Source organism: Ochotona curzoniae, unplaced genomic scaffold, assembly GCF_017591425.1.
Source record: "Ochotona curzoniae isolate NIBS_2020 unplaced genomic scaffold, NIBS_Ocur_1.0 scaffold_2453, whole genome shotgun sequence".
Lineage (NCBI taxonomy): Eukaryota > Metazoa > Chordata > Mammalia > Lagomorpha > Ochotonidae > Ochotona > Ochotona curzoniae.
In genome coordinates, this window is record NW_024467094.1 from 2,818,705 (window position 1) to 2,843,318 (window position 24,614).

Consider the following 24,614-nt stretch of genomic DNA (forward strand, 5'->3'; position numbering starts at 1 on the left):
CAGGGCGTGGGTGCGCCTGGGGGCTGGGGACACACTGGCTCCTGAGAAAATCCCGAATAGTGATGGTGATGCTGGTGGTGGGAGGTCCTTGCACATCACCGGCAACCAGGCTCTAGAAAACACACAGGAACAGTATGGCCAGGAGGGCCTCAAACTCAGCAAGCGCTGAGCTCCGGGAAACCATGCCCAGGGCACAGAATCCCAGCTCGGCCCAGTGGCAGTGCCAGCCACAGGAGTCACAGTGAATGTGCTGGATCCGTTTACCAGGGAAACTCATGACAGTGTCTTGTGTGCCAGGCGTGGTGCTGCAGGCCGCAAAGACCAAGCAAGGTACACAACAAGAGGTCCTGCTCAAAGGATGCTGGGAGAGACCTCCCAGGATCATTGCTAGTGGTGGCGCCAGCCAAGGAATCAAGACGGGGTGAGAGCTGAGAACACTCGGGGAAGGCCTCCCAGAGCTGGCCATCAGGCCCAGCACACTTCAAGGGTAACAGCACCACGGGCTGGAGCCAGGGAGTGGCATCTGGAAACCAGTAGACAGCAGGATGGCGCTGATGGGCGGGGGCCGCAAGGGACACGGTGCCAGTCCTTGGGGAGGGTGGTGCACACAATGGAGACAAAAAGAGCTCCGGTTCCGGCTCTGTGAGGTCTGAGGGCCTTTGCAACATGCCGGGTAAAACACCCTGTGGCAGGGGAATGGCGAGGGCACTGCACAACGTTTATGGAAAAGGGCGTATTACGGAACCAAAATACACGGATTTCAAAATGTTCTTGCAGTAAAATAAACTCATCCCTGGGGCGGGGTGGCGGGGGGGAGAGGGATGACGGGTTAAGCCGCTGCTGTGAAGTCAGCGTTTTATATGGCAGCAGTTTCTGCTTCTGACCAGGTCCCTAAAGCAGTAGGCAGTGGGCCAAGTCCTCAGGCCCCCTGACACCTGGGGGATGACCCAGACAGAGTTCCAGGCTCCTGGCTTCTGTCTGGTCTGGCCTGAACTTTTGTGGCTATTCAGAGAGTGAATGAGAAGATGAAAGATCTTTCTTTCCCCTCTCCCCTGCCACCACTTTACCTTTCAAATGAAAATATTATCTTCTAATTGATTGTTACATGAACTTAAAAAAAGAATTTTTTCTCTTTCTCTGAAAGGCAGAGAGCTCCCACCTGCTGGCTTACTCCCCAGATGCCTGCAGGAGCTGGGGCTGGGTCCCACGGAAGGCAGGAACCAAGAGCTTAGGTGAGCTGCCGAGACTCAGCCAGCTGAGCCATTACTTCTCCATTCCAAGGCAGATGCTCCTGGCAGAAGGGCTGGGCTGCGCACCCACACGCTCTGACATGGGGTGTGGGGATCCCCGATGGCACCTTGGCCACCGTGCCCAATGCCCACCCTGGGCACAGGAATTTTTATGAGGTTCCCTCGTAGGGTAGACAGATGTTTCCTAATGCTCACAGCAACCCTGTCTACAGCGGTCGGCACCACCTCACATTAACTCATGGAGGAGACTCAGCGTGGTTGCTGCCAAGCTGGGAGCACGCCCACCCCAACAACCTGCTGCGTGGGAGTTCAAGTGCTGCGGGAGTGGGCACGAGCAGGTGGGTCAGCAGGGAAGAGGGCAGGGGCACTTTCTTCTTCTCCTCTTCCCTCCCCTCCCTTTTCCATTTTTTTTTTTTAAAGATTTAGTTATTTTTATTGGAAAGGCAGACTTACAGAGAGCTGATCTGAAGCTAGGAGCCTTCTCTGGGCCTCCCACATGGGCACAGGGTCCCAAGGCTTTGGGCCATCCTTTGTTGCTTTCCCAGGCCACAGGCAGGGATCTGGGTGGGAAATGGAGCAGCTGGGACTTGAACAGGAACCCGTATAGGGATGCAGGCACTTGCAGGTGGAGGATTAGGCCGCTGAGCTATTGTGCCTGTCCCAGAAGCATTTTCTAGTTCATCAAGAGCCCTGGCACGGTACATATGCTATTTACACACATAGTTACATATGTATGAAATATGGTTCTACTACAGATAACATTTTTCCTGACAAGGCGCATTCCTGGGGAACCAGGACAAAGGGCAGTAGGACCATCCAGGCTCTGTGGGAGGTGGGCTTCTCTCTGTATTGATATGGAAAGATAAGATGCTCTCTGGCTTTCCCTGGTGAAGGGGAGGGGAGCTTGGTCCATGCCTAAGAGGGACAGGCTGCCTCTCTGGAAGAGGAAAGCCAGCAGACTTGGGGTCACATCAAAGCTTGGGCTTGATGGCTGGTGCATAGCAAATCACCCCTACCTCCCCCACACAGCCCTGCTCCGGCTACCTCTCCCCAGTGCTGCTTCCTTCACGGGCCTCACCTGCCAGCCACCCGGATCTGTGCTCCTGGACTTAGTGGTCTCATGCCCCCAAACTGTCGGCCAGCCAGCCAGCTGTGGCAGCAGACAGGGAGGGGCGCTGAGCCGCTGGGCGAGTGCACAGGCACTATTCTCCATTCTCCACGGCCTCTGCCAGGGAGAAAGGCCGTGCGAAAGACAGGCATCACAGCCCAGGGTGCCCTCAGGGGCAGGGCTGGTGGGGGTGGCAGCTCATTCACCTTCCGGGGGAGAAGGGAAGGCTTCCTGGAAGAAGGCAACTGTAACCGAGTGGGGCTGTGGCTGCTGCATTTAATCCGTCCTTCTGTTCAATGAATCCTCTCATTTTCCTATCGAATCCTTCAGAATCCTTGCACACATCCCGCTTAATGAGATGTGGAAGAAATATATATATATATATGTATATAAATAACCACTCCCTATTTTATGCTTCCTTCCATTTATTCCAAAGATGGAGAAATAGGAGGCAGGGATCTTGCATCTGCGGGCTCATTCCCTGAACACTGATGGCAACTGGTGCTGGGCCAGAGAGACGCCGGGCACCTCAACCTCGGTCTGCGTCACGCAGGAGGGTGGCGCACATCCAGGTAGGTGAGCTGCCACCTGCTGCCTCCTAGGGTGCACAATGGCAGGGAGCTGGAATCAAGCAAAGTTGGGGCTGGGTACTACAGTGCTCTGAGCAACGCCTTATGTTATACCACAAACTTGCTTTCTACTTCCTCTTTTTTTGTGTTTTTTTTTTTTTTTTAAGATTTACTTATTTATTTGAAAGTAGAGAGAGAGAGAGAGAGAGAGATAGAGACCTCTGTCTACTGGTTCAATCCCCAAATGGCTGCAATGGCCAGGGCTGGCAAGGGTCCCAATACTCAGACCAGCTTCTCGTGTATCCTCAAACCCAGCAGCAGGACGCTGGGGCACAAGTGGAGCATCCGGGACTCGATCCAGCTCTCACAAGGGCTGCTGGTGTCCCCGGGAGCTGTTTGACTCTAGAAGCCACAACAATATACCCCTCTACTTTCTCCCTTGTGGTCACTACTTGTTACCCACTGGTAACTATGAAAGGTGTGTCCTCTCTGGGGGTCTGGTGCTTCCTGGCTCCCAGGCACCTCTGGGGAGAGCACCCAGGGGGTGTGCATGGCTCTACTGGCTGCCCTCCATCCACAGGTGTGGAGAGGGGCTTACCTGCTGAGCTGGGCACCGACAGGTGCAGAAGACCCTGGTGGCAGTCCCCTGCCCTGACTGGCAGAAGCCTTCCTGGGTGGGGGTGGGGCTACCCAGCACGTTCCTGGTCACTCCACAGCCCATTTTGAAAAACATCTTTGGAAACGTCTGGTCAGTGATTCCTCCACCGGCAGGCTGGAGCCGGGGTGGGGAAGAGAATCTCACAGGCCCCCAGCCAGAAACACTTTGGCATCTTTTTGCTGACAGACAAAAGCAAGGCCATCCCAGGCTCGTGGCTCCCTAGCAGAACGGAGACAGGAACCCCTAAGTCCAGGCTGGGATTCCCCCATAAAGGCTCTGGCAAGGAAACTGCCCCCTGGAGCAAGTTCAGTGGGTGGTGTCAGCTTGCTTTCTGCCGGATGCCCGATGGGCTCCCTCCCACCCCCACCCAAACCCATTTATTGTCAATGCACCATCCATGCATGGCCTTGCCCGGGACAAAGATGCCTGGCTCCAGCGAGCCTTGGAGTTGGGCCTAGGGCGCCTCCCCTGCCCAGGACAATGGGTTGTCCTCTCAGTCAGTGTGGCCTTCCGGGGCTTGTCTGGACCAGGGAGGTTCCACTTGTGTTTTCAGGGGTCCACGGTTATGTAAACTGGGGGTGAGCTGTGGGGGATGGGGAGCCACAGGGGTGGGAAGAGAGGCAGGGGTGCCAAGCCAGCCCCAGAGCTTCATGGTCAGGGATTTCAAAGGCTCGCTTTTGAGGACCGACACAAAGGAGCTTGTGGAATGGATTCAGCTGCCGTGGAGCAAATGGACTTCTATGGCCCTGCAGATAAAGAGAAGTGGACACGGGGCCAGTTTATCAACTGCGCAGGCCACAAAGGAGGAGGTGAAAAGTCCTCTGAGTGCGGGCAATAGAGGGGGCAGCAGGCACGGCCCTGCCAGAATTCTCATTCTCTGCCAGGGAGTTAGGAATAATGAAGGGGGGCCCCCCCGGGGACACAGCTCCATGCTCCCTTGCCTTGGAGGACGCCCCTGGGAGGGACACGGCTCAGCCGCTGACAAAGGTCTTCCCCAACCGGCCCTCAGCCTTTCTCTTTTCTAACCACCTCCCTAGAAGGATGCTTCAAGCACCTGCGGCTTCTCTTGGAGACTCAAAACAAAAATCAGTGCTGCAAGCTCCCCGAGCTCCCCCTGGATGTTGCTATGTGGATGCGCCTGGACGGCCCTGGCCTGGTCATTGTCCCAGCTCCCTAACAGCCTAAGATCAAGGACCCTCACTGGGCTTTGGCTGAAGGGACCCATGTTTGCCTGCTGTTACACTGCCGTGCGGACCCCGGGTCTTAGCAGCGCCCTTCTGCTATGTTCTTTCCCAGACTTTTGTGTTCCCACTGCCGGTGAGAATACCGGAGTCAATATTGTTTGTTTGCTAGTCTCACCGGGAAAATGCCCCTTGTTTACTGTGTCTTAATAATGACACTGGCAGCTGGTCACAGGAACACAGACAACTGGTTTCTGGAGTGAAGGATTTTCGCACTGAAGTATCTTGTCAAGGCACTCTTTCAAAAGGGCTCGAGTTTGAACGGTGCCTGGCACTTGGTCCTCCATAAACGTTAGTGGAATGGAAGACATGAATCGGGTTCTTTCTCTGCCACTTCTACTTTCCCATCTGGGAATAAAGGAGCTGAAACAAGCCTGATGAGCACTGATTATTATTATTATTATTATTATTATTATTATTATTATTATTTGCAGTTATCAGCCTAGAGGAGGAAAAAAACAACAAAAACAAAAACACCTCATTTTCTTTCTGCTACTGACTCCATCTATCCGCCAAGTGGCATTTATGCTGAGAGCCCATTTCTGAGGTCGCATCTGTAACTGGAGGTTGGCTGACATATAATTAATGCTTTGCGTGCAATGTCAGCATCACACACAGGGCAACCAGCCAATCAGCTCAACCCTGGCGCGCCTTCCATAAGCCTCCACAGCTTGGGATCTATTCCTATTTAACAAAATGACCCCCCTCGCCCCCCCTCCAAAAGGAGGATTGAGTTCTTCTAAAAGAGAGGTGACCTGGCAGGCAGGGCGGAGGGAAGGGAATCTAGCCCACAAAGTCGCTGAGATAAACAGTCCCCAGAGATAAACAGCACCGAGACGCCTAATGTTCCAGGCTCCAGGCTGCTGGGAGCTGGGAGGGCAGCTGGCAGGCACTTAGCTGCAGGGTCATGCCCCTGCCCTCACGCCGGCGGACTCTGCCACCAGGGCCTGGTAGGTCACTTCTGTCATTGCTGTCACTGGCCGACAAGCTGGCCAGATCAGGGGTCACGAAACAGTCCTCCTTGCTCGGCCTTCCCGGGTTCCGCGTGGGGGAGCATCTGGTGTCTCCTGTGACAGCAGTGCAGTTGTCCCCGCCACCCGCCACCCGTGAAAGGGAAGGGAATTAGGAAGGTGAGCAGGAAAGCAGTTCACCCAGGTGCAATCCCATCACAGCCATGACTTCTGGGAAAGGAAGCTGGACCTGCCCTTCAAGTGGCCAGGGCTGCCACAGGACAACAGGCGCATGTGGCTTTACCATGGCTACTCTCCACCAGCTCATCCCCCTGATTCTATTTTAAAGGTTTATTTTACTGGAAGGTCAGATAATGGAGAGGAGGAGAGACAGAGAGAAAGATCTTCCATCTGTTCACTCACCCCCTAAGCAGCTGCAATGGCTGGAGCTGAGCCAATCTGAAGCCAGGAGCTAGGAGCCTCTGCCAGGTCTCCCACGTGGGTGCAGGGTCCCAAGGCTTTGGGCCGTCCTCGACTGTTTTCCCAGGCCACAAGCAGGGAGCTGGATGGAAAGCGGGGCTGCAGGTGCATGAACCGGTGTTTTTTATGGGATCCTGGTGAGTGCAAGGTGAGGGCTTGAGCCTCTAGGCTACCACACCGGGCCTATTCACTTGATTTTCTACGTCACTCCTGGGCTGGGCTACCAGAGGGGACACTGATAAATTGCTCCTCCCTCCCCCCAAAAAACCTCACAGAGTTGCTGTAGGTAAACAGCACCACCCACACCAGAATCCCAGGGGATGCCTTGATCCTTATTTATGCTTTAGGTTGTTCTACAGGAGGGGAGGAAAGCAACATAATCTCCCCAGTGCTCCAGGCTCCCCTGATGGCCTTTTCTCTGACCGCAGAAACGCCCACATGTCATGCACAAGGGACTGGGATTCAGGCTCACACTGCTTCGGAAGCACCTGGCACCCGGCTCTCCACAGTCACCCAGCTGCTTCTCTGTCCAGCTGTCCTCCCCACCACAGGGTTCGTTCCTTCCACATGGAGCTGTGAGATCTCCATGTTTCCATCAGCTTGTGCCATGAGCTCCTGCCTCCCAGTTCTGACCATCACCCACTGACTGTGCCCTGCCACTCCAAAAGCCTTCTGCTAAGGGGCATGCAGCCTGATCTGGGGATCAGGGCGGGGTACGGCCTGATCCCGGGACCAAGATGGGGTGCAGCCTGATCCGGGGACCAAAACAGGGTGCAGCCTGATCCGGGGAGCATGATAGGGTGCATCCTGATCCTGGGACCAGGACGGGGTGTGGTCTGATTCAGGGACCGGGTCGGGGTGCAGCCTGATCCTGGGACCAGGACGGGGTGTGGTCTGATTCAGGGACCGGGTCAGGGTGCATCCTGATCCTGGGACCAGGACGGGGTGTGGTCTGATTCAGGGACCGGGCCGGGGTGCAGCCTGATCCGGGGACTAGGATGGGATGTCCAGTGTTTTCTCCTTGGCTCTTGTGTGCAGCCCGAGAGTGAAGTAATGTTCAGAAGGATCTGCCTCCCATTAAACACACATCCTTCATGGAGTCTCCCACGTGCAGGTGCACTGGTGTGTGAACAAGCCGCTCTTTCGAAGCACAGTTTGGATGTTTTGCTGTGTTATTCAAAGAAGCTGAAAGGTAGACTAGGCAAGGCCAAGGGGGCAGGGCTACGACAGGGAAGGGTCAACTGGGGAGCAGAGGGGACAGGAGGCCAAAAAAAAAAAAAAAGTAACCAAAAGGGCAGCCTTAGCAACTGTGTGATCTAACACCATGGGAGAACGTGTTGTGCATGTGAAAATCACTCAAAGCAGGACCCTGCTGCCTTCTGGCTTCAAGCGCCCAGGGGCCTGGCTCCCAAGGCTGGGTGAGTTCCTTAGTGGGCGGCAGCTCTGAGGTCAAGTCCCCCCCTCTGGCCCCGCGGCATGCTGCTCCTGCTGTCAAGCCCAGCAGCTCCTGGGCACATTTGCCCCTCTTCCCAAAAAGCGGTCCTTGGTCTGCCTCTCCCTGGGGATGCAGAGACAAGATGGACCTGAGGACCAGGGATGGCGTGGGCTCAGTTTTTGCTATTTTTCAGTGCCTAGCACACAGCAGGAGCCCAAAGGACACCTGCACAATAGTCACAGTGGGGGGAGCAGTTCGTCACTGGCCTGTTGGGCCGAGCATGTGCCCTCCTGGCCTCTCTTGCTTCCTCTTACGTTCTGTACCTTCTCTCTCCTCCCCCTTACTATCAATATGGTTCAAGATGGCATTTCAGGGGCCTGGTACAGTAGCCTCGTGGTTAAGGTCCCCGCCTTGCATGCACTGGGATCCCAGATGGGTGCCAGTTTGTGTCCTGGTGGCCCCACTGCCCATCCAGCTCCCTCCTTGTGGTCTGGAAGAGCAGTTGAGGATGGTCCAAAGCCTTGGGACCCTGCACCCACAGGGGAGACCCAGAAGAGGCTCCTGGCTTTCAGCTCCTGGTTTCGGATCAGCTCAGCTCTGGCTGTCACGGCCACTTGGGGAGTGAGCCAGAGAACGGAAGATCTCCAAGTTGATCAGCCTGGTTAGGCTTACTATAGAAGGAAGGAAACCTCGTGGCCAGCATCCACAGGTATCCCACCAAGATGAGAGTCTACAAGATCTCTGCAGGATGAGACATGTGACACCCCTGGTGGTCCTGCTCATGCTCTCTGCCCCCCTTGGCTATGCCCAAGGAACCCCAGTGGGTGGGAACTCTTTCTGCTTCTGTCTCAGTTGCTTAGTGGTTCTGAAAGTGTTGTTCCTGAACTTTCCCCAGGAGTCTATGAGAGATACAGTTCTTGAATGTGATGGGAGAGTGAGTGCATCGGCAACTTTCCAGGGCAGGGCCCAGGAATGTGCTTTAGTTTCATGAAGTGAACAAATACAGTCTCATATGCTGCCCTGTTGTTTAAAGGACCCATTCATGTAAGGACCAAAGGATGCAGCCTAAAACAAAGGGCAGGCAGTCTTGCAGGCGTCAATGCGAATGTGATCTGTCTTCAGTGACGAGTGGCTCCTCCACCTGCCCTCCCCGTACAGCGGCTCCCAGCAACACGTGACTTGAGGCATTGAGTCGGGACTGAGAAATCGGATTTATAAGCTTATTTAAATAGTCATGTATGACTAGTATGGCCACCTTACTAGACAGCGCAGTTCTGGAAGCTGGCAGAACTACAACAACGTGTAGTCAACCCGGTTCCTAGAATCCTACCAAGCATGGCTCTGTGACTGTCACCTGGAAACGGGAAGGTACACAGCTACCGATACCTTCACTCAGCTCGTTCAAAGATTTACTGCTTCTCCCATTTGCACTATCCGGTTGACCTTTTGAAATTTCTCTGAAGTGGTGTAAAGCGTTATATAAAGTTTGATTTTGGGGTGCAGTAAACTGAGTGTGTGTAGCATTACATCTTCTCAGGTTTTAAGAACAAAGGACATAAGAGAAGACAAGCTCAAGAAGTGCCGGGAGGCGTTCTTCCTGGCTGTGGAGACTCTCACCTTCCTTTGTTTTGTTCTATGAGTTCTGTTCAGGTAGATAATGGGTCTCTCTCTCTCTTTTTCCCCCCAGACCTTTTATTTTCCAAACTGAATAAGCCATGGCCTCTCCTCGACTGTCCATTACTAATAAGTTCTGTATGCAACACTAAAAGAATATTTTACATGAGATTCTGCGCAGTTGAGCCAAATCCAAACCATCCCTTAGTACAACAGGGTCCTGTACCCTCACTGAGAACCCGCACCCCGGAACGCCTGCACAGTGGCAGTGACCAAGCTCCTCACAGCCCTGGACTAGACTGCCTGCACCTGCCTCCTGTGACATCTGCAACAACTGGCTCTCACCCTGACCCTGTCTGGGGCTCTTGGGGCAGAGAAAATGGTCTTGATGCTATGTGCGCTTGGGCTGAGCTTCAGAAAGCTGGGTAGAGTTTGGGTCACTCCTCATCAGAGAGGCAGGTGGTTCAGAGCACTGAATCTGAGGGGCGTGCTTGAGGAAGGATGGGTGTGCAAGGTGCAGAGCCTCAGGAGTCACGTGCTCCCTCCCAAGGTCATGGCACTCCCTACAAAGCCTTGGGGGGGGGTGCGGAGAAGGAGGAGGGATGGGACAGGTGAAGTTGGGGCGGAGTTTCCAGTTGGGATGCAGGAGGAGGAAGGCGACTGGCTCCCGTACAGACCCTGAAACCAGGGTGAGCAGACATCACGGGGCCCGGGGATGCTGACTTTAGATATCCACAGCACGTCTTTTCCCTAAGACCCAGCACTCTTCCCACTACGCCTGGAGCCGCCTTACAGCGCTTCAGGACAACCAGGCCATGGCGACGAATCCAAGTTGAGTTTGCAAGGCAAACCCAATCTCATGCCCTTCCCTCCTCTGAGCAGATGAGTGAGCCACTGAATAACCGAATAGCGGCAACAGCACTGGGGATGCTGAGTGGAGTCCTTGGCGCCCAGTGTCCAGCACTTCGCACATCGCAAGTACTTGGGTCTCAATACACCTCCACCCTAGAGAAACCTGTTCTGGAAACTTAACCCCAGGGTGACGGCTGAGCCCGAATTGGAGGTGTCCGCTCAGGAGGGCTCTGTCTTAACACTGATCACAAGTGAACTGTATCTTGACAACAGGATGCTGGACTCCGCCACTCTCCATGCCTATGAAGTCAGCATACACTTGAATAGCAGAATGATGGATTTACGACTGTTTTCTGAAGGACTACATAATTGTAATTAAACAGGGGAAATCAGTGTGGGAGGAGGGGAAGTCCCAAAGCCTTTGGAGCTATATTATTAAAACAAAACAAAACTAATCACAAAGGACTTCAACTGTGTCCCATTCCCCCACACCAAGAGGCCCCACCATGCGTGAGGCCCTTGCCCTGGGACCTCCCAGCCTCCAGAACCGCAAGAAGCAAATGCCTTTGCTCTATGAATGGCCCTGTCTGTGGGCTTCTGTTCCCACAACACACACAGAACTGAGGCATTTCATCCTCACGGCAACTCTCCGAGGAGAGTCCACTCGCGATGCGTCCTGTGGGGAAGACGGAAGAGGGAGGCTGCGGTAAGCAGGAGGCCCAGCGGGGTCCCCAGTTCGCTCAGCCAGGAAGGGGGAGCACCCAGCTCTGGTGTCCCCATTTTCAACCACACGGCGGTGCTCATGTTGCCTCCCACGTGGAGGAGACGCCCAGCAAACGAAGGAGTGCACGAACGCGCACACACACACACACACACACACACACACTTCAGAATGTTACATTTGTAACTCCATTAAAAGCCCCCATTTACAGGATATTAAAACTGTTCTAAGAGACAGTCATGGTGGAGGTGTAGTCGCGTTTGTAAGCTTGCCAATTCGGAGTGCCGGAGCTTTTATGAAAAGTTTCAGAAATGGGGCTTCCAGGGTAATGGTTTATGGTCAAATGCCTTTTGATCTCTCATCTGAAAAATATGTACTTACATATATTGCAGGAAACCTCACCACTTCCTTCCTAAGTGTTGGTCAAAAACACTAATTACTTGACTAATTAGACTGTGAAACTTCCCTTACAGATGGTAAAAATGGGCTATTTTCACCCCACAAATTGAGCGGTGACATACTACCAAAAAAAATGTAGAAACGTTTTCAATGGTTTTATTGTAGACAGCATGAACAATTTAAGCAAATCGTATAAAAATAAATTAGAAACTAATGAAAATAACCTGCCCTTTCCTAAGAGGGGGCAAAAAACCAGCCCTGGTTTTGAGGAAGTCAAGAGCTTGCTTAGCAGGTGGGCTAAGCATCACCCCTCTCCTGGTGGGTGATGGGCTGCTTCTAGATCCTTCTCTACAGACTGGGACATCCCGAGTGAACCAGCCAGTCCTCATTTAACCTGATTTGTGACTTTCATGTACTCCACCTCTCCCATTTTTCTTCTTGTAGGAAAAGGCAGAAAAACATAGTCCACCTCATCAATAGTTTGTTTATGTTATTAGAGAGGCAGAGTGCTGGCTACAGGCTCGGCCAGGGTCGAAGCTAGGAGCTGGGAACTCAACCCAGGTCTGTGGTGCAGGTGGCAAGGATGGATCAGCGTGCCTGAGCCAGCACCTGCTGTTGCCCAGGCTTTGCACCGGTGGGAAGTTGGAGTCAGGAGACAGAGCTGGGCCCTGAATCCAGGTAACCTGACTGCTTTCTTAACCAACTATGCTAAACCCATGCTCCCCAGGTACTCCGTACAAACCACCTGCAGTCAGAGGCCGGGGGCAGCGCCACGTCCCTTGTTTTGGTCACATCCAAGGCCAAGTGGATGCCACACACACCTGTAACCGAGGAAGATGGGGTCTCCCTTTGGCTCTGCATTCACTGGTGCTGAGGCAGTCGCTAGAGTGGGACGAGATCTAACCAGGCTTGCAGCTCACAGAGGGGGAGGCCTGTCTAGTGTGCCCAGGCTGGCATGGGAGGGTCACCAAGCTCTTTGTGCCTGGCATGCGTGCCCAGGGGGTCTACAGCGAGAAGCCGAGACTTCACACAGGGAGAACTCACCAGCGTCAAGGCTGCCAGTGGCTGCGGTCCAGCCCATGACGGGGGGGATGGCCCCGACCACGGCCCCGACCCACGTGTTGGCAATGCTGATTCTCTTCAGGGGCGTGTAACAGCAGGTATATAAGAAGATGTTGAAGACGCCCAGGGCTCCTGTGAGGGGATTCACCCCCCAGGTCAGAAGGGCAACTCCCGGGACGGCACAGCAAGCAGCAAAGGACACGGCGAGCAGGGGGCTGGAAAAGAGCAGAGAACGACACCGAATGATTACTCTCCACTCAGCTCCATCATCTCGCCTGCCACCCCACCCCAGCTTCATCCCGGCTGTGGGAGAATCCTGAACGTGGGACTTCCCACAACGGGGGGCGTCCGGTCACTCGTCCTGCTTGTGCCAGCTGGGAGAGTTTCAGGAGCTAAGAGACTTCAGCCTTGTGAAACAGGCTGTGCCCTCCACCTGACTCATCTCTAAAGCAGACATGCATATCTCTTCCTCCCAAGGCAGAAGACGATGCCTGCTTGGCATCGTGTTCCTCTCGCGGTTAGCGCTAAGTGAGGGACGGTCCCGAGAACAAACTGCTCAGACCACAAGCCTGTCGGATTGGGGTAAAGAATGGCATCTTAATTCTAACAAGCCGTTCCTACTCGTTGATTTGTATTTTATTTTGAAACATCACCTAATTAGTGCTGATGAGTCACAAGCGTGCGCCTTGGCCACTGGCCACAACTCAGTGTCTGTGGTAAGCTACAGCCTTGGCAACAAGCGTAAACAGCAAGCGGCTACTGTGGAGGGCAGGTGCCACCGTAAGGTCTGGGGTCGGTCCTGGGTTCTCAGAGGAGCTGGCACAGGCTGGACACTTGACAGAAAACTACCGACTAGAACTCTCCCGTGGCCGTGACCGTGACCAGAGCAGACTGGTCATGGAATCTAAGGGAAAACCAAGAGTCAAGATAAATTAGATCCGCTAGTTCCCACTTACATACATGTTTGTTTATGCTCTCTTAAGAAACCCATGGGGCTTCCTGGAGGTGGCTTTCTCCTTGCAGGAGCAATGATGGCGGCTCCTAGGGGAGCACAGGGTCCCCAAGCAAGGTGCTCCCGACACCACCAGGCACCAGGATGCTCTAGCCTCGCCGGGGGCCAGGTCAACGAGGCCCTCCCCCTTGCAGTCTGCCCATTGTCTCCTCCAGGCTCTGTCTTCACTGCAGCCCGCACCCCCTCTCGGCTGTCCCCCCCTCTCACAGCGACAGTGACGGACGCCATCATGATGTCCTTCTCTTTCAGGAGAGGCTGTTTTTAAAACATATAAACATCAACCCTCCACTTCTGCTCTTGTCCAATCTCCTCCCCATGTGTCTTCTTATCTCCTCCCATCACTGTCCATCAACGTCTTGTATCCCACCAATCAATCACTTCGTGCAGGGGCTGGTGCAGTGGCTGAACCGGCTAACCTTCCACCTCTAAGTACCAGCATCCCATATGGGTGCTGGTTCATGTCCTGGCTTGTCTATTTCCAGCTCCCTGCCTGTGGCCTGGGAAAGAAGTGGAGGACGGCCCAACGCCTTGGGACCCCGCACCTGCGTGGGAGATGTGGAAGAAGCTCCTGGCTTCAGGATTGGCTCAGCTCTGGCCATGTGGTCATTCGGGGAGTGAACCAGTGGAAGAAAGATCTTTTTGTAAATCTGTCTTTCCGATGAAAATAAAAATAAGTCTTAAAGAAATGACCTCATTTATATATTTTTTTCTTGTACCAACCTCTCTCAGAGGCAATTCGATAGAACATGCACACGTACACACCCACACCCATCTTCTCCTCCATCTCTTGGTTCCCATTTGCTCCTCAACTCTACTGTCTGCACTGGTGGGCCAGGAGGGTCCTTCCTAAACGTCATGGAAAATGGAATGAAAAGACAGGATTCCCTGCATGCACATGTTTTGAATTTTTTGTACAGAAAAGGTGTGCAAGCATTTCAAAAGGACTTTTTTTGTTGGGCACGAAAATGAGTTCATCTTTTCATGTTGTTTCTCAGGGACTCTGGGAGATAACATCCTTTTCCCCTCCCCCTTCCACCAGTATCACACGCGCTGGAACCATCAGTTCCCCTGGTAATCTTCCAGGATGAAAGACCAGGAAGATGCTTCGTGTTCTAGCTGCCATACGCCTAGGATGGAAGAGAACTGCTGTGGCTAAAAGGCAATACAAATATTATAACTGTTGTTTTTTCAACTTTATAGCTTATAAGAACAGTTATTTTCCTCCCCTGTAGGCCTCTAAAAGCTAGTTTTATTTTGGGTAGGAGAAAAATGTGGCTCATAAACATTTTTATTTTTCCTGAATTAGCCCTTGTGTTTAAAAAAAAAAAAAAAAAAAACAGGTTGCTCACTTTCTCCAAGGTCTGTGGAAGCCAGCTAGATTCAAAAGTCTCGGTGTTATGAAAAGCCCATTCAGAAAAGCACGCATGAATTTAATTTATTTCGATAGGCCATTTCATGTGGAAGTTTGGTTCAGTTCCTGACCCTTGTCGGAATTGCGGAAAGCCAGGAGTTTCCATGCTGGTGTCTGAGTCCATGTGCTCAAGGGCGTGAGTGCAAATGAGCGGGGACACCTTTTCACCTGGACACAGGAGCCCTGCCCGCACCTGCGAGGGAGCCCGGCCCCTGCTGGTCCGCAGAGCCCTGCGCGGGGCACATGCCACAGCTTCCCCAGGTGATGGCAACTGCAAACCCTGGGAAGCTGATGACCTGCCATGTTTCATTTGTGGTAAATAAAACAACACACAGATAAAACTTAGGTGAAACTCAGAGAAACACGGTGGTTTCTTTCCTTCTAGCCTCATCCCAACAACATGTCTCTTTTAAAAAAATAACCACCTGGCTTTGGATTCCAGCTTCCTGCTGATGCACACCCTGGGAGGTAGTGCTGGCCCAAGTGCTTGGGTCTCTGTCACTCACACGGAGCTGGAATGAGTTCTGGGCTCTCAGTTTTGGCCAGGTCTAGCCTAACCCTGGATGCTACTGCAGGCTTGCGGGGAGTAAATCAACGGGTTCAAAAGTATACTCTGTTTGCTTGTCTCTCAAATAAAAGAAAAAATTAACTGAGAAACACTAAAGCATGACTGTAGGGTTAAGATTTATTTATTTAAGGCAGAATTAGAGAGACAGAGAGAACCTCCATCCACCTGGTTCATTGCCTCAATGGACCAGGCCTAAGTCGGGATCCTGGGACTCCATCCAGCTCTCCCACATGACTGCAGGAGCCCAAACACTTGGACCATCTCTTCTGCTACTTTCCCAGGCATACTATCAGGGAGCTGGATCAGAAGCAGAGCAGCTGGAGTTGGAACCTGAACTCACATGAGACGAACCCAGTGCACCACAATGTCAGCCACTTCAGCATTTTCTGCTATGTGCTTTATTCAATATATCCTGATCATTTCATCTCCATTAATTTCTCTTTTACATCATCATCACCGGTAGCACAGTGACCTATGCTGTGGATGTACCACAACTGACTCCATCAAAACATCATTTTAGAACATTTAGCACTCTGACTCTGCCCCTCCCCTGCCCCCAAGTAGAAATAATGCTGGGACCATTATCTTATGCATAGGCCGCCTCTGCCAGCAGATCAGATGGGGATAATTTTAGAGGCAAATTCCTAAATGCTGAACCACCTGGGATTAAAGGGATTTCGGGGTTTTCCTCCAGGGAGTATACATGAGTTTATATCGCCACCAATGTTCTAGGACCTGTATAAACAAGGGACATAACATTACCAAAACCAAAAAACCAAAAAACAAAAAACAACCAAATCCAACCAGAATCTGCCAGTATAACAGGTATGCAAAGTATTACAGGTCTTTCAAACCCTTAAAAAGCTCAAAAAGTTTTTAATAAGTTATCCCTATTTTATGGAAGAAACCTGAATCTCAACACTGATAAAACTACTTGAAAACAGCAGCTGTGTTCACACTTATTTGGTGGTTTGGTAATTTAGCCCAGAATTTCAAAACTGGCCTGCAGTGCACCTGGTGTAATAGGACATGTTGCTTCTTCTTTCTTGCATTTGGCTGGGACTGACATCCTGTGGCCTGGGAAGCTCCTGCAGTTGACCCCACAGACACAGCTTAATGCTCTGCTGAATTGCTAGAGAGGACCTAAGTTGAAAACCAGTGAACGGGACAGTTCACAAGCAGCAGCGATGGGGTAGGGCGGGACAGGTGTGAGCCAACGAGTGTGTGTGCGCATGCAGGGACAGGGAATGCATCCAGGAAGAACTGATGCTTTCTCTGAGCCGTGACAGGTGACTGGGAGCTGGACGCAAGGTCTGCAAGGGCGTGGCTGCAGGCGGGGGCCGGGGGTGGGGAGCAGCGTGATGGTTCAGGCGGCTGATGACAACGCACGTGGGCAGCCGACTGTGGGAGTGAGGGATGGCGCTAAGAGAGCAGGACTCCCTTGCCTCTGGGAAAATGCAATCACCGATGGTGTCTCTGCTTTCCAGGAAAACGGCTTAGTCGCATTTTCCACACCTTCCAAGATGCCTGAAATCTTGAGTGAAAGGAGGCAGAGTGAAAAAGTTAAATCGTTAAATCAACTGTGGGGCGGGTGGAGGACGGGCACTGAGAGGATGCTGGTGAAAATGCATCAGGTAGAAGCGGCAGAACGGGGGTTTTGCCAAGAGTTTTGGAAGCAGCTGACGAGCAGACGGAGGGCCCTTTGAAACTAAGCAGAAGGAGGGACAAGTGACAGAGATGGATTAAGAGAAAATAAATCAGCTGGTAGCTGTTTTTGCTCTCTCTTTTTTTTTAAAAAGTTTGATTTACCATAAAGCCCTTAAATACTGTGAAAATATTAACACTGCTGAAGTTTAGCTGTTTTAATAAAGAGGTCTGTTTTGGGAACAGAAACAAGCTCAGCAAAGAGTGTTCCGTCCTCTGGGTTAAACACCACGGTGGCTTCCGGCCCAAGTGCTTATCCAGTGCAGCTGGAGTGTGGTCTCAAAGACCCGCAGAGCAGACCTGTTGAGGGCCGCTGTCGACCCAAGTCCTGGTACTGCAGGCCAACTGCTTTATAGATCCTCTTTCTTGTAATCACAGCTCCTGATCAAAACACCCACCCATTTCCCCTATTCCTGCATGGGTTCTGGAGGGTTTCGCAAAGCCGGACACACACACACACACACACACACACACACACACACACACACACACACACAGAGGCATGCAGACACACAAAGTTATTTCTCCTTTTACACCCTTTTATCATTTCATTCATTTTGCAAAACTTGTTGCTTGGGATTTTCTTTTTCATCAGTCCCTTTGTTCATTCGGTTCCTTAGCAATATGCCTGCAGAGTGCTGTTACTAAAAACAGAGGAAACAGGGCCCAGAGTTGTAGCACAGGGCGGGAGGCTCCTTGCCCTGCTGGCGTCCACACTGGACATCCGGATGGAGTTCCCGACTCCTGGTTCCAGCTTGGCTCAGCGGTGGCTGTTGTGGCCATCTGAGGACTGAACCAGCAGAAGATCTTGATTTTTTTTTGTCATTCTGCCTTTCAAAGAAACACACACACACACACACACACACACACACACACACACACACACACACACGTACTGTGTGTGTGTATACATACATAAATTAAAAAAAAAGATGAATTAACATTTTCTTGCATTGCTTCCCTTGGAGTGAATTTAGATCAGCAAGAAGAAAAACACAAGCTGATGGGGGTATGTTGGTACTGTCAAAAATTTCCAACTTTCACTAACCCAGTAGGAATGTATGAATAGGAAAAATCAACGCTATTTCATAGGGCGTGGGCACAATAAAGACCCAGTGATCATCCCTTCTATAAAAAAAATATTCCTTTATATTCATTCACTCACGCATGCAAACAGATTCACGGTTCACGCTGAGGGCTGAATGACGGTTTGTTTCAGAACTCATATACAAAACTCAATTACATTTTAAATTGAGATATGTTTTCCAGCGAGAGTCACTGCATGGGATATTTCTACTTTCCCCTTTCCTGCCCAAGGCGATGGGGGGGGGGGGGAGGAAAGGAAACAATAGAATAAACTCAAGGGCCGGGGGGAGGGGAAGGTTTGTCCACACGTTTCTGGGAATTATTTTTGCCTCCTTAAAATGCTCCCTTTAACGCTGCCGTGTTTATCAAACGCCAGTCCTTAGGGGGGTGGGCGCGAGCCCAGTGGAATTTTCTAATAGAAAAGTAGAAACAAAGGAGAGAAACACAAGCTTTCATTTGATGCCTATTTATTGCACTTCATAACTGTGACTTGAGTGACCTGACTTTTAAACAACTTCCTGCAGGAACGCGGCCCTTCTGTCGGAGGAATGTGGCGGGGAGGTCTACAAGACGTTCTATCGGCTCAGGAAGGCTCTACGTGTTGAGCGGTTCTGCAGGTAATTGGTTTACACAAAAATCACATCTCATACTTCTTGGTCACTCTTCCAGAATAAGTGATTTTTAAATTACAAAATAAAATTTCCTTTCTTCAAAAAAAAAAAAAAGAAATCCCAGAGCCTTCATCAAAACCAAGCCAATTTAACTTTAATTTCCTGCATAAATCCCACATTTGGGCTTTGAAATGAGTTTCGGAGGGGGAAAGTCTCTACAGATAATTGCTTTTAAAATGTCTCCCCGGTTTCTTCTGCGGGGCTCGGTATTTCTCAGCATGTTTCAAGGTACACACACTGCAAGGCAGGGCAGGACCGACAAAGACGCTCAGAACCTAAGGATGCTATGAGGACGGCGACGCCAAAAGCCCGTTTTCAAGCACATTTAAGAGACACATACGGATTAGTAAATATTTCTGACGGTTACGTTCAGAACTTGAGGACTTTGGGAGTACGGTAAGACACGCTCTATTTATTTACCTATTTTCCACAGGAGAAAACAAATCAGGTCTGTCAGCTGAGTTTCTGAAAAATCTACTGAAAGGGCTTTAGGGGATCAAGCGGCTATTAAAAAAAAAATCAAAAACCAAACCAAACCACAGTGAGCGTTCTCTCTCAGATCCAAGAGGCAGCAAACGGCGATCTGGCACTATGCTACAGCAGTTCAGCTTAAGATGAAGCTAAAATGGGCGGACAACAACTCTAGGATTTTCTTTCTATTTTAAAATATTTACTTGTTGGAAAGGCAGGGTCGCAGAAAGAGATGCAGAGACAGAGATCTTCCAGCCACTGGTTCATTCTCCGGGAGCCAGGAGCCAGGAGCTTCATCTGGGTCTCCCACGAGAGTGGCAGGGACTCAACTACTCGGGCCAAGTTCCACGGCTCTCCCAGGTGACCAGCATGGAGCTGGATCAGAAGCGGATCCAGAGCCGGGATTTGAACGGGCTCCCACGTGGGGAGGTAGCGTTGCAGAGGGCAGCTTCACCTGATAAGCCACAGCACAGGATGCCACTCCGGGATGTGCCAACAGCAGTGGCCTCTATTCTTTCAGCATAGCCGTGAAAATCAGGGTTCCGGTGGTGTGGGGGGTCTGACCTCTGTTCCCTGACACCCTGAGGGCAAGCCTCCAGTGCCGGCAGCGCCCAGTGCCTGCCATTTCTCCTGGTGTAGCCAGATGGCTTCACTGACCCTCCTTCTGACTTTTAATTTATAGAAATTCACAGGCTTTTTTTTTTTTTTTTAAATTTTCCAAGCAGTGTTGCTCACCTACGCAAACAGGGTCAGTGAATTTTAGAGTCTTCGAAGAGCTTTAAGAAAACACAACGCGTAAGAAAACACAGGGAATAAAACTCTTCATTCCTCCCTGCTGCTTCGGAGGCTACCTGGGGACTGGATGTAGCTCAGCCTCCTGGCGGCTCAGCAGGTGCCCATGGGCACCCAGACTGGCAACACAAAGGACGGGTGTGGAAGGCCAAGGTGTGGTGGAGGCTGTGTGTGCCCGGCAGGTACCAGATGGGGATGCGCAGACACAGTCCTGGAACCTAGAGTCTGACACGAAGGTTTTCTATCCTTAAATGTTGGCAGCCGACACAAACCGTAGCCCAGACAAAACGCCTCATCAAGGATCTGGTCTGGGGGAGCTGCAGGTGCACTAACTTTGGTCTGCGTGAGAGTGTTCCTCTGGCAAGAAAGGTTTGCCTAACTTGCTGTGTGTGTGTGGATCCCGTGGCTCGGAATCCCACTCCCTTCCTGCCAATCCCGCCCCCTACCTCGCCTGTGTCCGAGTCTTACTCTCTGGGACTCCCCAGATGGCTGGTGTCCAGGTCTGCCTGTCGGCCCGGGGGTTCTTACGAAGCTCATTCAGTCATGCCAGAGGCACTGCTGCTGGCCTGCCCACCCAAGGCACCGTACAATTTCTACTTAAAAAAAAAAAAAATTACACACAGGGTGTGTGTTAGCGCAGTGTTCTGGGGATTTTCACCTTTACATTCTTTATGCCTGGGAATTCTGCCCAGATGACCCTTGATAAGCCATGCCAAAGGGCACGTTAACCCAAGATGGCACTCAGGGATGGCATGAGGTCCAATCGTCTCAACATTGTCTTACCTGAAAAGACACCAAACGAAGTGAAGGGGCAGTTAGGCTAAACAACCCGGGATGATCTGTGCTGCCTGCCCCGTATGCCGGATTTGTCGAGTGGCTCCAAACAGCAGTCTAATTGTTCCTATCTCTTGGAGCAGCTGGGTATTTTCTGGTTCTGGAGACGTGGGAGCTGACAAATGCCCCCACCCTCACCTCTTACAATGCTTCAAAAACAGTCATCAATGCTTCCTTTTTTTTCCTTTTACTTCTTCTTTCTCTCCTCCTTACAGAGAGTAAGGGGAGTAACAGTGGAGCAGGCAGTGTGCCCCCTGAATCTACCACTGGACTGATACTGCAGGGCCGTGTCTACACGCTCACCGCCCGCGCTTCATTCCGTGGGTCCCGCGGCACGGAGAGTGCGTTTGAAGCACAAAAGTTCTCCGTGCTGCTGTGAAGTTGAAACCAAATTTGTTCTTCCTGCCACTTCAAATCACTGGTTAACATTTAAAAAAAAAAAAAAAGAAAGAAATTTCTATACTTATAAAATGTTTATGTTCTTATTACATTAGCAATATATACACACCAAGAGACTAATGATAACAATCTTGGGACACCGCGCAGGGCCGCGGCCGGCCGGGGCGCACGTGCACGCGGCGAGGCGGCCAGGCTGCTGAGTAAGATCCACGGCTCCGCTGCAGCCCGCAAAATGTTTACATTTGCTTAAGTGCTTACTGGTAAAACCTTCAGTAGATGTGAAAAATGTCTCCTGTAAATCCCTATAATACTTAAGCTAAACCCTGTTCTTTAAGTTAATAATGCCAGCTAAACAATCCATTCATTTCAGTTCCAAAACTCCATCTTCATCATTCATTTCACAACCAGGTATGGGCTGACCCCCCGACTCCAAGTGTTTTAATTTATCCTCTCTAAATAACCTCTCGCTCTGCTCTTAGCGGCCACTCTCTCCGGCCCGGGCCCATGCCTGCAGCCTACCAGTGGGGCTCACCCTGATCGGATCCATTAAGCTTCAGCAGAAACCAATGCTGACATGTATTACTTCCCTGTCAACGCCCGCGTGAGGGGGAAATGGAGAAGTCAAAGGAGGCGTAAGCAAAATACACACGTCTTTCAAAAGAGCAGGGACAAAGGGCCAGCCCGGGCCCCCTCCCGCAGCAAGCTGCCGGGTCCCTAGCTGCTCTGCCTGGTCCCCCAGGAGAACGTGTTTACGACAATTTCCTCATTTCATTCACCGCACAATTACGGGCTGCCTTGCCCTATCTGCTAAGTGCGGTGTCTAGCTAAATTTTCCACCCAGACGATACACTCTCCAGCATTGCAAAAACAAAGGGCGGAATTACAGGTGGCGCACAAATGCCTGATGAACTGGAGAAAGAACAGAATCATTTACTTCTAGGAGATGTTGGGCCGTGATAGTGTGAACACTCTGTTCAATCAGGAAAAGACCAGGATGAAGAATATCAATGAGAAGAACGCCGTGTGTAAGATACATGTCGTTTTGAGTCTAAAGGACTCCAACTCTGACAGCGGTGGCCCTCCATCTTCTGGCAAGACCACAAAGGGGACAGGAAACGGACACCTACAAGTTTGTGCCCACTCCCCTGAGGAACTCCAAACAGAGGGGGGACCCACGGTGGGCAGAGAAGCCTCTGAGCTGGGCTCGGAAATTTTACCACTTTTAAGATTCTCTTCCTTACACACAAAGAATCAGACATCGCTTGTGTTGCCCACGGGGGAGGGGTGTTACAGAAAAGCGAATTACAGAGCAGGATCCCGGCAGACACGCCTGCTTGGCACAGGGCAAGTGAAGCTTTTGCCACCCTGGATGTAGCAGAGTGGCTGTGGGTACCCCTGACCTTCCGTCTCCCCCGACCCCTCTCCTCGGCCCTGGGGGAGCGGCCCAGGAATGGGAGGGTGGGCCCTCGTCTGGATGATCAGGTTGCTCTCCTCACTGGGCCCTGGAAATGGGACCGAGAGTCACTAAGCGGATGAGGGATCAGGGCAGACATTCAGAGAGAGGGGAACGTGAAGAGGAGGCGCAGGGAGAAGCTGAGATGAATGGTGAGGATGGACACTCCCATAGAGTGGAGACACGCAGCAGCAACTGACGGAACAGCACATCTGGGAAAGGACCACCACGACCACCTAACCGCTCATGCAGTAGACAAGCTGGGATGGGAAGGGGGTTGTGCTGAGCTGAGCACCTGCTCCAGGGTTCAGGCCTGGGAAGACCACGAGGAAGAAGTGAGGGCCTCAGAATTCCCAACAAAGATCCCAGCTGTGGAAAATACGTATCCTTCCCCTGGCCACCAATTAAAAAAAAAAAAAAACCCACTAAACGCATGTTTTCCAGGGGCAGGCATGTGGCCTGGTAGTTAAGACGTGTGTATCCCAGGGAGCGACACCTGAGCCCTGGGAAGCAGCTGCGATGGCTCAAGCTGGGTCCCTGCCATCCACACGGCCGACCCTATGGCATTCCCAGCTCCTAGCTGTGGCCTAGAGCTGGAGTCACGGTGGGCACGAACGAACCACCAGATGACAGTTCTCTCTCTCTTTCAAATGAATGGAAAAATGGATAAAACTAAACACACTGTATTGAATTAGGCCCAAGGAGACACGGAGTTCTGCTAAATGGGTGGAGTCTTGGCGGTGCAGAATCTGTGTGATGGGTGAGGGGTAGGAGGAAGGAGGTACAAGTGAGGATGTGGTGATGCCAGGGAAATGCCAGCCTCACAGGGAGCAGCAAAGACGATTTCCTGATGGTGCCCGTGACGTGTCTGGACAGCCAGGAGCCGCGGATCTGTTGAGCCCACGGGGAACAGAGGCAGAGGTCTGGCACCAAGCTAATAGGGGCATACTCTGGCGGGGGGGAGGAGCTGACAGCCGAGGGCAGGGTGGCTCCATTACAAGCCCTCTGGAGTCCTAAGATGCACAAGCTCTCGGCTGAGCGCAGTGCAACTGGGGATGAGCCCTGCGCATCTGGGATACTTGCTGAGTGATGTGGTGTCTGGGGCACTCAGTCTCACTGAGTGGCCCCTAGGCCATTAGAGGCTCTGATGAATAACTGTCCGCAGTGCGGCAGGGAAAGCAGAAAGCCACGGGGTCAAGTGTTCGCAAGGGCGGTGCGCACGCGGGGCCATCAGAGGCCGCAACAGGCTGGATCTCCTTAAGGCCTGCAGGTACGGGAGGGCAGCGTGCTCTCTGCAACCGACTGCGGATTTAAATGACAGTCTTGCCTTTTCTTCCTACTTAGTGGGGAAAACCAGGAGAGAAGAATTGTCTCGAACGGGACTTGTGCCAACACTCACTCACTTCTCTTGTTTCAACTAGAAGTGGTGCCTCAGACGTACGGGCCTCGCATTTCATGGGGCACTCTCTTTCATGTTCTCCACACGGGGAAATCAAATTCAACAACAGGCCAGGTGCCGTGGCACACTGAAGATGCCAGCCTCTCATCCTGGAGTGTCTGTGATCAAGTCCCGGCACCCATATGAGCGACTGTGGTGGAGTTCCTAGCTGTTGGCCGCCTGGCGACGCCTGCTGGGACCACCTGAGGAGTGAACCAGCAGATGGAAGATCTCCCCTTCTGCCTTTCAAATAAATAAACATTTTAAAACGAATACTAATATAATTTCCTAGATCTTGCTAAAGGGTATGTCAGCTTCAAAGGCCTTTCTCTTTGATCCCTCTTCCAAAACCGGCAGAAGTTTCTTCTATTGCTTAAAATACGTTTTTGACGGTTGGAGGACAGTTACCTTAGTTCCTGATCAAACGCGTCCCTCC

At 51.8% G+C, this 24,614-nt stretch overlaps 1 protein-coding gene across 2 annotated transcripts in view; it reads right to left on the reverse strand.

Moving 5' to 3' along the window:
- Nucleotides 1-24,614, reverse strand: part of LOC121169732 (protoheme IX farnesyltransferase, mitochondrial) — a 119,939-nt gene that overhangs the window by 3,988 nt on the left and 91,337 nt on the right. For both annotated transcript variants that reach the window (XM_041000390.1, XM_041000389.1), the window contains one exon: nucleotides 12,322-12,554. In XM_041000390.1, coding sequence (XP_040856324.1) covers nucleotides 12,322-12,554 — 233 coding nt within the window. The remainder of the gene's footprint in view (nucleotides 1-12,321; nucleotides 12,555-24,614) is intronic.